We start from the raw sequence: 14,744 nt of genomic DNA, 5'->3' as shown, positions 1-14,744 counted from the left end.
AACTAATTGATTTTTCTAAATAAAATTATCAATGAAAATCAAATGAAAGTTTCATTGAAGCACGTGAATAAAAACATTTGATTTTTTTATTGTTTAGGAGACACTGATCTCAGAGAGAGAGAGAGAGAGAGAGAGAGAGAGAGAGAGAGAGAGAGAGAGAGAGAGAGAGAGAGAGAGAGGGTTCTAAATTGTTATAGCTAATAGCTAGTATATTTTTAGATGGGGCTGTAGACTTTTGCTTTAAATTGACTAATCTTAACAATAGAAATGAAATATACTTCATTTTTATAAATTTATTTTACTTTTGATTTTATTGCTATAGTACTAGAATGCAGACAATAAGAGTTCGCGATTTTTTACCCCTGCAAATGTTGTTATTTAAATTTAGATCACATTATTTTATTAGACCCTTTCAGATTCGCAGTAAAAATAGGAGGGGGAATTTCCCCGTTGTCAAAGTCTATCTCCTAGAATAGAAATTCTAGGTACTTGTAGTCGCATATGTAATAGACGATCATTAATTGTTATTAAATCATATTTATAAGTTCTTATGTCTTTGTTGTGATATCACCACGAATCGATTTTGTAATGCATAGTCCGAAACTATTCATCAACGACTACTTTAATATTTAATCGTACAAAGAATCGCACAATCGTAAAAATAATATAAATAATAGGGAAACATTCATAGAATATTTTAAGATGTCATAGATTATTAGATGCCCGATTATATTGTACCTGGTGATACTCAAAAATGATACCCTTATCCTGAATTAATCATTATCGTTTTCCATTGGTGGATAACATTATTTCAGTTAATACGTTTGGCAATAAGACAATCTGCTGTTACAATGGCTGCAGCTCTTTAACTCCCGGTCTGAAAACAAAATTTGGATGGAAGACCTAGTAGCTACTGTAATGTTATTTGTAAATTCCGTTTTTATCAGGTTTTCATTTATTTACATTTTTGTAACCTGTACTATGGGACTTCCGGGAATAAACTAGTTAGTAAAACGTGCAGCATGGAGTTGGTTGTACTTCAACATGTTCTTAAGAAACATGAATAGTACATGGTGTCAGAAGAAACTATAGTAATTATACCATAATGGAACATATTCGTCCACCACCAGAATTGGATTTTTCCACGACAGATGGAAATTTACCTGAAAGATGGAGAAAATGGGAGCAAACCATGAAATTATACTTAACCATCGCTATGAATGGCAGAACCGACGCAGAGAAATGCAGTGCTTTCCTGTACATTATCGGTCAAGAAGGTTGAGAAATTTTCAATACTATGACAATAGTTGAAGAAGATAGAGATAAAGTAGATGTACTTTTCCAAAAGTTTAAAGAGTACTGCGCTCCGAGAGAAAATATAACAGTGTGGAGACATAGATTTCATACTAGGGTCCAAGGGAAAACAGAAACTATAGACCAGTATGTTACTGATTTAAGAATCATATCTAAGAACTGTAGATTTGACACATTAGAAGATGAAATGTTACGAGATAGAATTGTGTGTGGTGTACACTCCGAGAAAGTGAAAGAGAGACTTCTTAGAGACAATGAACTTACACTCATCAAAGCATTAAGCATATGTCGTGCAAATGAAGAATCACAGAGCAGGATGAAAGACTTACAACAAGAAGAACAGATCAGTGTTGTCAAGTGTGACAGAAACAGACAGTCGGTGAAACCGTCTACAGGAAATAGACATACATTTCAAAAAACTACTGGAACCGGTAATCAACACACATCTGGAAAACAGAAATACAGTGGTCCAAACTACAATTCGAGATCAACATTTACATGTGGTAAATGTGGGAAAAGTCACAGTCGAGGACATTGTCCGGCATTTGGGAAAAGATGTAGCAAGTGTCATTGGAAAAATCACTTCGCAGCAATGTGCAAGACTAAAGCTATTCATGCAAACGATCTAAACGGAGATGAAGATTCGCAAGACGAACAAAGAGAAGATTTCTTCATCGGATCGATCTCAAGTGAAAATAACAAAGATGAAATATATGTGAACCTAAAGATCAATAATAAAATAGTGAAGTTCAAGTTGGACACTGGATCACAAGTAAATATCCTCACAGATAAAATCTACGAAAAAATTCAGACAGGAGAACCACTCGTTGATACTAGTGTAAGACTTACCAGTTATTCGGGGGATTCCATACCAGTAGCAGGAAAATGTGTACTTCCATACAAAGATCATCAGTTAGAGTTCTATGTTACTACTGGAAATCAACCACCCATACTAGGATACAAATCCTGTTGTGAACTAGGATTTATAAAAGTTACCTTATCAACAGGAATATCACAGTGTTTCTCTCCTGTTGATGAATACACAAGTGTGTTTTCTGGACTTGGATGTTTGAAAGAACCTTATACGATATGTATTGATGACAAAATTAAACCTGTCATACACAGTCCAAGGCAAATACCAGCAGCTTTCCGTGATGAACTGAAGAAAACCCTGGACAACATGGAATCAAAAGGAGTTATTAAAAAAGTCGATCAACCTACTGATTGGGTGAATTCTCTCGTCATTGCAGAAAAAGTCAAAACGGGGAAACTTCGTGTGTGTTTAGATCCCAGAGATTTAAACAAAGCAATCAAGCGGGAACATTTTCAGTTACCTACTATTGAAGAAATTACATCAAGACTGTCTGGAGCTACTGTGTTCAGTAAACTCGATGCCAATAGTGGATACTGGCAAATACCCCTCGATGAAGCTAGTCAACTCCTCACTACGTTTCATTCACCATTTGGAAGATATTGTTTCTGTCGTATGCCTTTTGGTATCAAAAGTGCACAGGAAGTATTCCAAAAGAGAATTGCGCAACACTTTGACAATATTGATGGTGTAGAAGTTGACATTGATGATATACTGATATGGGGGAGAAATGAAGAGGAGCACAATAGAAGACTCAGAGCAGTGTTACAGCGATGCCAAGAGATCAACCTTACCCTAAATAAGGATAAATGTCTTTTCAATCAATCTGAAATTCAATACATAGGACATGTGATTTCGAAAAATGGAGTGAGACCTGATCCTACGAAAATAGAAGCCATTCTTAAAATGCCACCTCCAACTGACAAGAAAGGAGTCGAACGTCTTTTAGGAACTGTGAACTATCTTGCCAAATTTGTTCCTAATATGTCAGCGATTAACGAGCCTATCAGATCTTTACTCAGGAGTGATGTGTTGTTTACATGGGAAAAACCTCAACAGGATGCATTCGAAGCTATCAAAGACATTTTATCTCGTGAACCAATTCTGACTTTCTTCGATGTTAAAAAACCAGTATGTGTTAGTGTTGATGCTTCAAAGTGTGGTTTAGGTGCTGTGATCACTCAAGATGAAAGACCAATTGCATATGCATCTAGATCATTGACAGAGACTGAGAAGCGATATGCTCAAATCGAAAAAGAACTGTTAGCTGTTACATTCGGTTTAGAGAGATTCCACCAGTATACCTATGGTGTCAATGTCATTGTTGAGAATGATCACAAACCATTGGAAAATATTCTAAGGAAATCATTAGTCCAAACTCCTCCAAGGCTACAAAGACTCTTACTTCGTTTACAGAAATACGATTTCAACTTCAAGTATGTTCCAGGAAAACAGTTGATCATTGCTGATACTCTATCTCGGGCTCATTTACCTCCGACAAAGCAACAAAAAGAAGAAATTTGCGAGGAAATTGAAACTTATGTTCATTCTGTGTTTATACCAAGCATACCCATTTCTAGAAACATACTTCAAGACATAAAAAAAGAAACGGCAAATGATGCTATTCTAAGTGAAGCTATTCGTCTTGTAAAAAGTGGTTGGCCTGAAAACAAAAATCAGCTACGGAAACCATTACAAGAGTACTGGAAGTTAAGATCAGAACTTACATGTGTAGACAGTTTGTTATTGATGAATGAAAGAATTGTTATTCCAGAAGTATTACAACCCGAAATTTTGAGATATCTACATGTTAGTCATCTTGGAATAGAGAAGACTAAAGCTCGTGCAAGAACTGTGGTTTACTGGATTGGTATGAATCGAGACATAACCGATATGATTGCCAAATGTCATACATGTACAGATATGAGAAACAAGAATCCTAAAGAGCCGTTAAATCCGACGCCAGTACCAGAAGGTCCATGGCAAGTGCTTGGTTCAGATTTGTTCACGTTGAACAATGAGGATTATTTGATCGTTGTGGATTATTATTCCAAGTTTTTTGAAGTAGTCAATCTTGAGAACACTAGGAGCAAAACTGTGATCACACATATGAAGTCCATGTTTGCCCGTCATGGCATTCCTTATGAAGTGCGAAGCGATAATGGTCCTCAATATACTTCCAAGGAATTCAAAGATTTCTCCAGAAGTTGGTGTTTCGAACACAAAACGTCGAGTCCATATAACCCACAAGGAAATGGTCTTGCGGAGAAAACCGTTCAAACTGTGAAGAGAATGTTAGAAAAAGCAAGGATAGATGGAAAGGATCCATATATCAGTTTACTAGAATACCGGAACACGCCAACAGATGTTGAATCTCCGGCAAAACTACTCATGAGCCGACAACTTAGATCAATATTACCAGTAACCAAAAATCAACTGAAACCAAAAGTAGTGCCAGATGACATTACCAGGCAGAAGAGGAAAATTACCCAGAATCGTCAGAAAACTTATTTCGATGTTGGAAGCCGAAAACTGTCAAGTTTGTCGCCAGGACAAAGAGTTAGATTCAGACACAGAGGACAGTGGCAACCCGGATATGTCAAGGATCAAGTCCATACCAGATCATACAACGTACAAGATCAGAATGGAGATCAATTTAGAAGAAATCGAAGAGACATCATACAGTCAAAAGAAACCAGTTTTAAAGAACCTATTGTTGAACTTGATGACGAAGACGAAGAGACAGTGAGAGAAAAAGAAACAAGTAATACAGAAGCTGGAAACCCGGACACTACAGAAGATGAAGACGCGAGAAGTCCAGACATTGTTCAGCAAGTGCAACCGTACAAAACGCGTGCAGGCCGAGAAGGGCGTCGTCCGAAATATCTTAGTGAATATGTGTGATGGGGCAGAATAATCCCTTACTTATATAATTGCAATCAAGGCAGTCTACCTTGATGTGCACATGATGAGATATGTATACCGGTAAATGATCAGTGAATATTTGTACATATATATGTAAATATGTTATATATCTATTTCTTTCAATTGTGTCTATAATGATACTATAAGTGAAATTCTCTATATGAAAAAAAAGACTTTTTAAATCATAATGCAAAATTTATTAAGGGGAAAGATGTAATGTTATTTGTAAATTCCGTTTTTATCAGGTTTTCATTTATTTACATTTTTGTAACCTGTACTATGGGACTTCCGGGAATAAACTAGTTAGTAAAACGTGCAGCACGGAGTTGGTTGTACTTCAACATGTTCTTAAGAAACATGAATATTACAGCTACAGTTCCGTACATGTCAAAAGGTTGCAATTTACGGTGCACAAACAACTGTGCTAGTTTATATAGATATGCAATATATCTTTCTGTTACATGTACTACAATTACACTTCATGTTTAAGGTTATATGGGACACCTGTCGATTCTAACATGGATAACATTTCATTATAATTGGTAAAAGAACTATATATGATAAGAGTTAAATTTGGCCCCCATAATTCGCCATTTTTAAAGTGTTACGGGTAAAATAAAATGTTTACTAATTTTTTAGAAGAGTTGATATAAAATATATTTTTCATCTATTTATTTGATTTATTTGCACACACTGGCAGTATATGACGTCAGAAGTGACGCCATTTCTATAATTCAATCAAAATCAGCCAAAAATTGACATTTTTCTTATCTATTTACGAATGGGAAATATAGAGCGCATGCTTGAACAAGGAATTTTTTTTTGTCACTTATTAGTCTTGGCTAGGTACATCTCTGATTAAAATATTCTATTTGTTCAAGAATGCGCTCTATGTTTTCGGAAGGAAAAACTGCTTGAAAACAAGCTGTTTTACGCTAAAAATGCAAAATTGGCGGGAAAAGGTTGTCTTTACAATGTCATATTTCTAAATTGTGGGCACTTGAATCAAAATGAATATTATGTAAACACATCACATATATATCTGTACTAAGAAAACAAAGAATGAAAGTAAAATGATGATGTTCATTTTAGGGGGCCATTTTAGGCCCTTATCATATATAGTCCTTTAACAAATCTTGAATTTAAAACTTTATAATATTTGACAAAAAATATGCTGAAATTTTTTAGAACATTAAAAAGAACCGGGATTTGAGCTGATGGCTAACAGAGTAATAGTTTACGCTGTACAGAGCCCATTGTTAACCAATTAGATAGTAAATATTAAAAGAAAACACCTATACAATAATACTGTATTTCATTTTTAATTTCAGTAGGAAGTAGGTCACAATATGGAGGTGTCCCAAACCATCTTAAAGTCCATGTTGTCACCGCACAATCTACAACAGTGTATATTTTGCGCATGTGCAATGAAAAAAAAAAAACACATTAGAGAGTATCGAGCTCGAAGTTTATTTAAATATGTGTGTATGAATTTCAATTGTGGTTTTTTTTAGGTAGTTTTAGCTCACTTGATACCAAATGTTCAAAATTGTTCAAACCCCCAAACCCCAAAACAATTACTGGGGCTTACAAAAATATGTTAGTTACGTTGTTTTAAAAACAAATATATTTCATAACATGCATGATTGACAATATGAGTCAGGACTAAATTTGTGAGAGCTACCGATATGTACGAAGGCTTTTCGGAAATTATTGAAACATTTACTCTTATTTTCTAGGAAAAATAGATTATACAGAAAGTTGGCCCCGAAACATTTTATTAATGTTAATATTCTCAATGACACTATTTAGTGTCATCCCTGATAAGCAAAATAATTGCCTATTTCAGTGTCCCGAGACAACTGCCAAAAAAGAATAATAATAGTAACTAGATACGATCTCGTTACGAGTAACGAGTAGGTCTTCCTTGCGATTTCTGTTTAAAATCATACCATGAATAATCGATACAATTTTCAGTTATTTATAATATAGTTTACAAGTGCCTTGGCCCCTAAAAAGGGGGCCAGCCCCTTTTTCTTGATTTCTTTGAAAAGGTCTAATGAGTACTAACAGTTTTTGTTTTTATGCCTATCTAGAATTGTTGATCATTTTTGAGATACAAATGATTGAATATTTTAGGGGCCTGCCCTCTAGATCCTTAATGGGGACGTAAATTCGTGTTTTGATAAGGGGAATCAATTTAAAGCATTAATTCAAACATTTTCTCTTCTACAATGCTTAACAAAATATGTCTCCTTTTCAAGATATATTGCGTCAAAGTTTAAGTACTTTGGCCCCTAAAATTCCCTAATTACGTAATAAATGGGCGTGGCAATAATTTTTTTCTGATAGATATTGTTACGATCAACAACTTTGCTTCTATAATGCATTACAACATTTTTATCGTTTTTTGGTAATTTGTAATAGAGTTTACAAGTGCCTTGGCCCCTAAAAAAGGGGGCCAGCCCCTTTTTTTTTATTTTGTTGGAGAGAAATTTTCATTATCTACTACTTTTGTTATACTTAATTCTTATCAAAATATTAACTGATAAAAAAATACAGATCAAAACGTATAAAAATTTTGAACAATAATTCTTTCCCAATTTTCGGGCCCAGGCGAGCTCCAAGAAATGGCGCCACTGGCGTAAAACAACATAATTGTGCACAATTTCAAACTTTAGACTATATATTCTGAAAATTTCATAGTCATATCTCTGATAGTTTCTGAGATCAGCTCTGCACAAAATAGGTCGTAAAAATATACAAAATGGCCGATAAATCGGTACCGGAAGTAACGATAACAAAAATTTCAAAAAACATATAAAATTCAGATTACATCTCATCATCTGTGAAAAAATGGTTTAAATCGGTCCAATAGTTTTTGAGAAATCGAGTGCACAAAATTTGGAAAAAAATTAAGAAGAAGAAGAAACTGTACGAAAACAATAAGGTCTTCCGTTGGAAACGGAAGACCTTAATAAAAAACATCCAAAGATTAAGACGTCATTGTAAAGCGTGTCGTTGCCAGTTTATTATAAACACTTTTCAAACGCAATTCTTTGTCATTTTTTTGTTAATCATTTTCAAATCATGTTGAATGGTTATTTAGTTTAATTATACATTGAGCTTTTGTTCAGTGTTAATTTCAATTTGAAACAAAAATCCGCCACTTAGAAGGGGAATATAAATATGATGTCTTTAATCTTTCCGAGCATTTCTATAATATTATATATCATTTCCAAAATACCAAAGTAATATTTAGAAAAGAAACAAAAGGGTTATGGCTTGCATCACTCACTCGATAAGTATGACCATTACTGGCCCAAGTAACCAACTAGCTTTTGGTATTCAGAGAATCAAAAACAACGACAATCTTTCACTTAATTATTACTGGTTCCCTCCCTTGACTTAGTGGTTTTATTGTTATTTAACATAGAATTTCTTCAGACTACATGTTTTTCTATATATAATTAAATATAACCTTATAGTCATATTTGTTCCTACATGTATATAAATTTTGCCACAAATGTGTACTCCGTGACCTCTAAGGTTGATTATATGAATACACGTACATTATTTATGTATTAGGTAATTAAAAAGCTTCTACTTGATATTACTATAATACCAATATTTCTACTAAATCCTGTTTTTGAACTGAAATAAAAAAGAACCATACCAATCTAAAAAAAAAAAAAAGGGAAAATATTCTTTTAATAATAAATTTAAAATTATTTTTTTCTGTATCTGTCCATAACAATTGTATTTTAGTCGCTTGATACGTTTAAATTTTAACAGACAATTATGGTAACGAACAGGGAATACTGATTAAAACAAGTCATGTAACTAATTTTGTCATGAAAAATTGAACAGCACACAACACAAACAAACGGAAAACATGCAGGAAAATTATGGGTGAGACGAAATTATCAATTATTAAAAGATGTTTGGGCTTTGAGAGCTTTCGGTTTCATGTCGTAGGACTTTTGCAAAATCTTCTTTTACGACAAAGTGGTGTCTTCTTTTGTTGAATAGTCTGGTCATAATAACACCGAGAGTTGATTGGTCAAACCTGTGACAATCCGAAGGAATCCACCTTTTGGTGCAGTTTATATAAACTTCCGCATTCGGAAAGTCCATGCAACCATATTCAAGAGCACAGCCCACCCATGGCCGCATTATATAATTAAGTGTAAAGTATGTGCGGGAGATAATCACCATACCAGCTTGTATTTCAGGATAATTAAACATGCACTGATCCTCCTTAAAACGCTCAAAAAGCCGCTTTTGAGTTCTGACAGCAATTGAACCGGATCCCTCTAAAACCTGAATTCCGAGGCATTTCGCTTTAACAAAATATGGGTCTGTATTTTCTAATCTTACAGAAGTATCCAGCCACATCACAAAATCAAATTCTTGAAGCATCATTTGGATGATGATCGGTTTCCACGTATATCCAAGTACATTTTTCACGTGGTTAGGGAAGGTATTGAATGGGAATGCTCTAACCTTGCAATTGCACATTTGCCGCACCAGTTTTGAATTTTCTTTTGATAACCCTATGTCGTACACAAAGATCATTAACTGTGGGTGCTTTGTTTCTTGAAATATTTTAAGACTGTTGATAAGTTGTATGAATTCTTGAAAATGATTATCAGACAGAGCCGTCACAAATATAGGAAGCAATTCTTTGCTCCTTCTTGGTGTTGATAGTTTAATGATTCCCTCTCTGTCTAATTGTAAGCATTTTAACAACTTATTTGAATCATTAAATAGATAGTTGTCTGCTTTCTGCATATTTTTCCTTAACACTTTTTCAAAGTTTTTGTCAGAACCTTTGCATTCTTTTAAATCTTTAATGTTTTCATTGTTTTGTTCCTCATCATAATACATAAGATTAACATTCTCACATTGATCTGGCGTGTCATCTCTCTGATTCAGCACGATAAATAAAGAATTGTTGTTCATGGGTTCTCGAAAGAGAGAATATGCGACGCCAAGTATGTACACACCAACGCATACAGCTAAGAAAGAGGTAATAGTAAGCAGCTTTGGTTTAAAGGGGATGTTGCAATCTAAAAAAAACAAAAACAAATTACTATCTAAATATTTTTGGTTTCATCTTTGCTGCCTTTTTAGAAAACTGATATTTCTAAAATCTTTAGCGCAATATTTATTCTTTAATTATACTTCTTTCTTGTTTATTTTGGCTCTAAAAATTACAAGAAGGTATGTTTACGGGAGAACAGCTTGAATTTCGAAACTGTTAAAAGCCCCAATATTATCACATTTTAAGATTATGTTTATCAAAAGTTTAGAATGTCCAAAAAAAATTGTTTTTTTTCCAAATCAATGCCAATGTTATAATAAATATCGACATGTTATCCATTCATGTTTTTTCTTTGAGTAAGATTTGATTTGTCACCACCGTTAAAGATCCAATGCCACTTAATGCCATGAATATAATTAGTGTTGCGATTGCAACGCCTACTACTATAAATCATTGCATTTACTGTTGCCATCTCAAACCGCTGATACTATATCGCCGCTTAATAATATATTTGTATCATTAGGCGAGACAAATGCACAGCAACCCTTACGTTTGATGAAATCTGCACATATATACACTCTCAACCGCTAATAATACAAACCCTATTTCATTTAGCGTTTGTCCCAATTTTTTAATGATATAAAGTCAAACAATTGAATGCAAATCATTTATGAAATAAAGCCACTTTATTTCGCACAAAATTGCTCATCATTAGTAATAGGTCTTATTAACATCTTGCAATAATTGTTTTTTTGTACTTGATAAAGATTTACAAATAACCTCTATTCTACATGTTACATTAATCTACAAAAAAAAGTGAAATATGTGGTACGTCTGTCTACATAAACATCGTAAAACCATCGTTACCTGCTGTTTGAAGTAATGGTTGTTTTCTGCTCCCTCAGGTTTTTCCAATTGAAATATAATAAAATGTATTTAAGTCACAGGGAATAAAAATCACTTTGCTGTAAGCGTCAATTCATTATAAGCGTGTTCGCTATAACCCAGTTTTACTGTATTATCATTATTTTTTTTCAAAAGTCACAAAAGATTTCAGACATTCCTGTTTTGCTTCATGTGCACAAAGATTAGTCGCGTTTAGCAGTGGTATGCAGACAATATCAAACTGACAAATGCATTAATTGTTCGAAGCTAAACACTTTCATAACTCTTTCAACGAAAAAAAAATTCCTGAAAGTTTAATTCATGTCTATATACATGTACGAGAACAAAGAAAAAACCCCCAAAAAACAAAAACGGAGTAATGAATAACTAGCAATTAAATTTCAAAAAGCGGGAATGAATCTACTTCCCTGAAACAATTACGTATGTGTTTTGCCCCAAATGTCTAAAGGATAATCAAAGTTCGTGCGAATTAATGTAATTCTACTTAAAACAGGCAGGAGTGAGGACATTGACTAACACATTACACGTTCAATAAATGATAATAATTCAAATCAACAGCTGTTAGCCACTAACATAATTTTGACGGATAATTAATTTAAATTATATATATTTCGCAAACAATAACAATCAGCTGTTTTCTAAGGATATGCGCAATAAGGCATTTTTTTCTCTTCATTTACATGTATCAATATCAAAGGGTATCTTCAATGCCTGTCATTTTTTTATATGACGGAGATCTGTGTGGAAAACATCATCTTTGAACTTTTACTGCGATCGCATAAGTACTTTTCATGAAATTTGGAGAAAAACCCAATGTCATACCTAAACGATTTTTGAATGAAGTCGATTTGGTGCGAAATGAAATCTGACGTCACGAGATTAACGCCGCTGTAAGAAAAAACAAGAAAATGGTAGGGAACTGTTTATTTTCGTGCATAGAAGTGTAAATCTGAGTGTTGCCCATCCACTGCATTGCTTGAAGTTGCGTTGGACCTGAAAATTGATATGTTGGTACATTAATCGCTTAATTAACTAAAGAAAAAAAAGAAATTTATATCTTTTTTGTTACGTTCCTGTAAGTCTTTAAAAAATCATGCAGATTTGTATAGTATTATTTCTAATTCTCAGTTGTTTTACTTATTTACATAATGCCCCAAATATGGAAGAAAAAAAACAACGTTTTGTTTTCTTCATCCATCAACTTTTTACCTTCGCACGTTTTGCACCCCCACCCCAATGTTTACTTATCGGGATGACCGATGGATATATTGGTAGCAACGTTACTATTGACAAACGACACAGACGACACTGATAGCGTCACGAACGATCACGCGCAGGAAAGATATTTCCATCGCTAATAAGTGTCTATAATATGCGAAATCGTTAGGCTTTTAAACAAAGTTACAAACTTTCCTGTCTGAAAAAATGGCATTGCTTCACCTTATGATATATTCTTGTAAAAAACCCAGTAATAACTGTTATAGTTTTGAAAATAGAAAACGCAATGAAAAATTTGATAGGGTTGTGTTTTTTGCGTTTGCTTTTTCCTCAAGACTTTTGTTCTAAGACCTGTTTCAATTATATCAACATTCATTTGACAGGTTTTGAAAAATAAGTCTCGTTTCACACCCAACAGATAATGCATGCAATACAAAAACAAAGCTGAACTGACTCAAACTGCTTGCAGTTGATCTCTCCATTAAAATGCGATGTTAACATGGACATTTCGTTATTACTTACATGTATTTACTTTACTCATATAGTATAGACAATGTGATATTCTAAATTTGAACTACATTTCATTTTTGCAATTAATTCACCGTTGTGTTCCGTATTTCACCTAATATTCATTTAAACAATAGAATACTTTCTATGCTGATACATCCCTGCTTGAAGATAGTGACAAAAATAAATCAATGAACGATACAATCATATTGATCAAAGCTATTTGTAAATAAGTTGATCTTTTGTAAGCTAATTATTGCCTTTGAAACCAGTTTTTAGGTGTTCTAGAGGTATGCGTACATTCATACGCACACAGGTGCTTTGAATCCAGTAAAAACTGGAGCATGTATACTTTAAGATTAGTTTTGTTTCATAATGAATTTCGCTCAATTTTCGAATGAAATAGAGTACAAAATAGCAAGCTATGGTGCATAGAATAGCTGATGAAATTTCAAACCTTAATATAGCTGTTGTTTCTGAAATAAATGTCTTGGCCTTTTTGTTTGCCATAAGCATGTTAATAAGAATTTATCCTGTTAATTTCCATAACAAACTTTTAAACATTGATGGAAGGCCCTTTTTGCCATTGATTCGTATTCGAGCATTTTGAAACTACAAAAATTGGAAGGTTTACATAATTAATTTGTTTTTAATTTTTTTAAATAAATGCCTAGAAAAAAAAAACATGTTTTTTAATAGCTCCCTGTTTTAAATTTTGTGTATTTTTATGAAACGACCAACAACGACAACATCAATAACAACTGCCAAACCAGATTCCATAAAAATTCTTTTTTCTACTTTTTCTACATGTACTAGGTGAGGTATAAAGAAAAACAAAACAAATACATACAAACTAGTAGACTTTTTGTTATCGAATAATTAGAGGTCTTTTCACCTTAATATTTTTAATGAAATGCTAGATTGCTTTATAAGATATAAAAAAAGATATACCTTTGATATACGTTGTATAATAAAATAAAAAAATACCTCACAAATCCATAAATGATTTTTATAGAATTTCTTTTTATTTCAGGCCATTTCTTTAAGAATTATATGTTGTATATCGGAAACATCTATTAAATTACTTTCCTGAATTTTTTTTCCACTTACTCTGAACAAAACTGAGCCAGGTGAATATTATTAACATAAGGATATAAACAGAAAACCTAGCAATAGAAGAGACAGTTCTACAGGCTAGCTGTGTACAAAATGAATGTTCCACTTGAGTAACCACAGGACTTGATGCGAAACCCGGCCGACCTAATTGATTACCTTATTGCGCAATCCAGAACACTTTTGAAACCCTTACTATTATTCTGTATTTCAAAAGATATGAACATTCATTAATTAATAGATTTCCATATGACATTGACCTTTGACCTTTATATCATTTTGCCAAGGTAGTTGCTTCTATTCCAATTTGTCCGAAGTCTTATGATAGATAGTAAAAAAAAGTTGGAAGTGATTTTATCGAAGTTTCAATACTTTCAGGGGCAATAACTGCTAGAAAGTGGTCTCAGATCCCTTTGGTATGAATAGATTGAAGAACTCTCTAAGTTTACTGAAGACATTTGTAAAAGTTGCAAGTCTCTATCTCTTATGGTTTCAGAGGAGCAGCGATAACACGAATTTCTCAAAGGGCAGTAATTCTGCACGTTCTGGGAGTTTTTTGACACAGGGTCAATTGGTATCATAACTTTAACGAGCAATTAAATAAGGTTTAAATTGTATGGATAACCTTAATAACAAAAAAGTGACTCCGTGGAAAATAGAAAGAAGAAGAAGAAGAAGAAGAAGAAGAAGAAGAAGAAGAAGAAGAAGAAGAAGAAGAAGAAGAAGAAGAAGAAGAAGAAGAAGAAGAAACATAAACAAGAGGTCTTTAGCCTGAAAGGTTGAAAGATCTAAATATCCTATCGTATATAGATATATAATAAAAATAATACAAAAGAATAAAAA

General features: G+C 33.3%; 1 protein-coding gene across 1 annotated transcript; it reads right to left on the bottom strand.

The window, feature by feature from the left end:
- Nucleotides 1-8,867: 8,867 nt before the first annotated feature.
- LOC136270930 (uncharacterized) lies at nt 8,868-10,166 on the bottom strand. The gene has a single exon (XM_066069943.1). It carries the CDS (start codon nt 10,073-10,075, stop codon nt 9,044-9,046), a length of 1,032 nt encoding a protein of 343 aa, XP_065926015.1. The 5' UTR covers nt 10,076-10,166; the 3' UTR covers nt 8,868-9,043.
- Nucleotides 10,167-14,744: the final 4,578 nt, after the last annotated feature.

Source organism: Magallana gigas, chromosome 1 (genome assembly GCF_963853765.1).
Source record: "Magallana gigas chromosome 1, xbMagGiga1.1, whole genome shotgun sequence".
Classification (NCBI taxonomy): Eukaryota; Metazoa; Mollusca; class Bivalvia; order Ostreida; family Ostreidae; genus Magallana; species Magallana gigas.
This window is presented reverse-complemented; position numbering and strand designations above follow the sequence as displayed.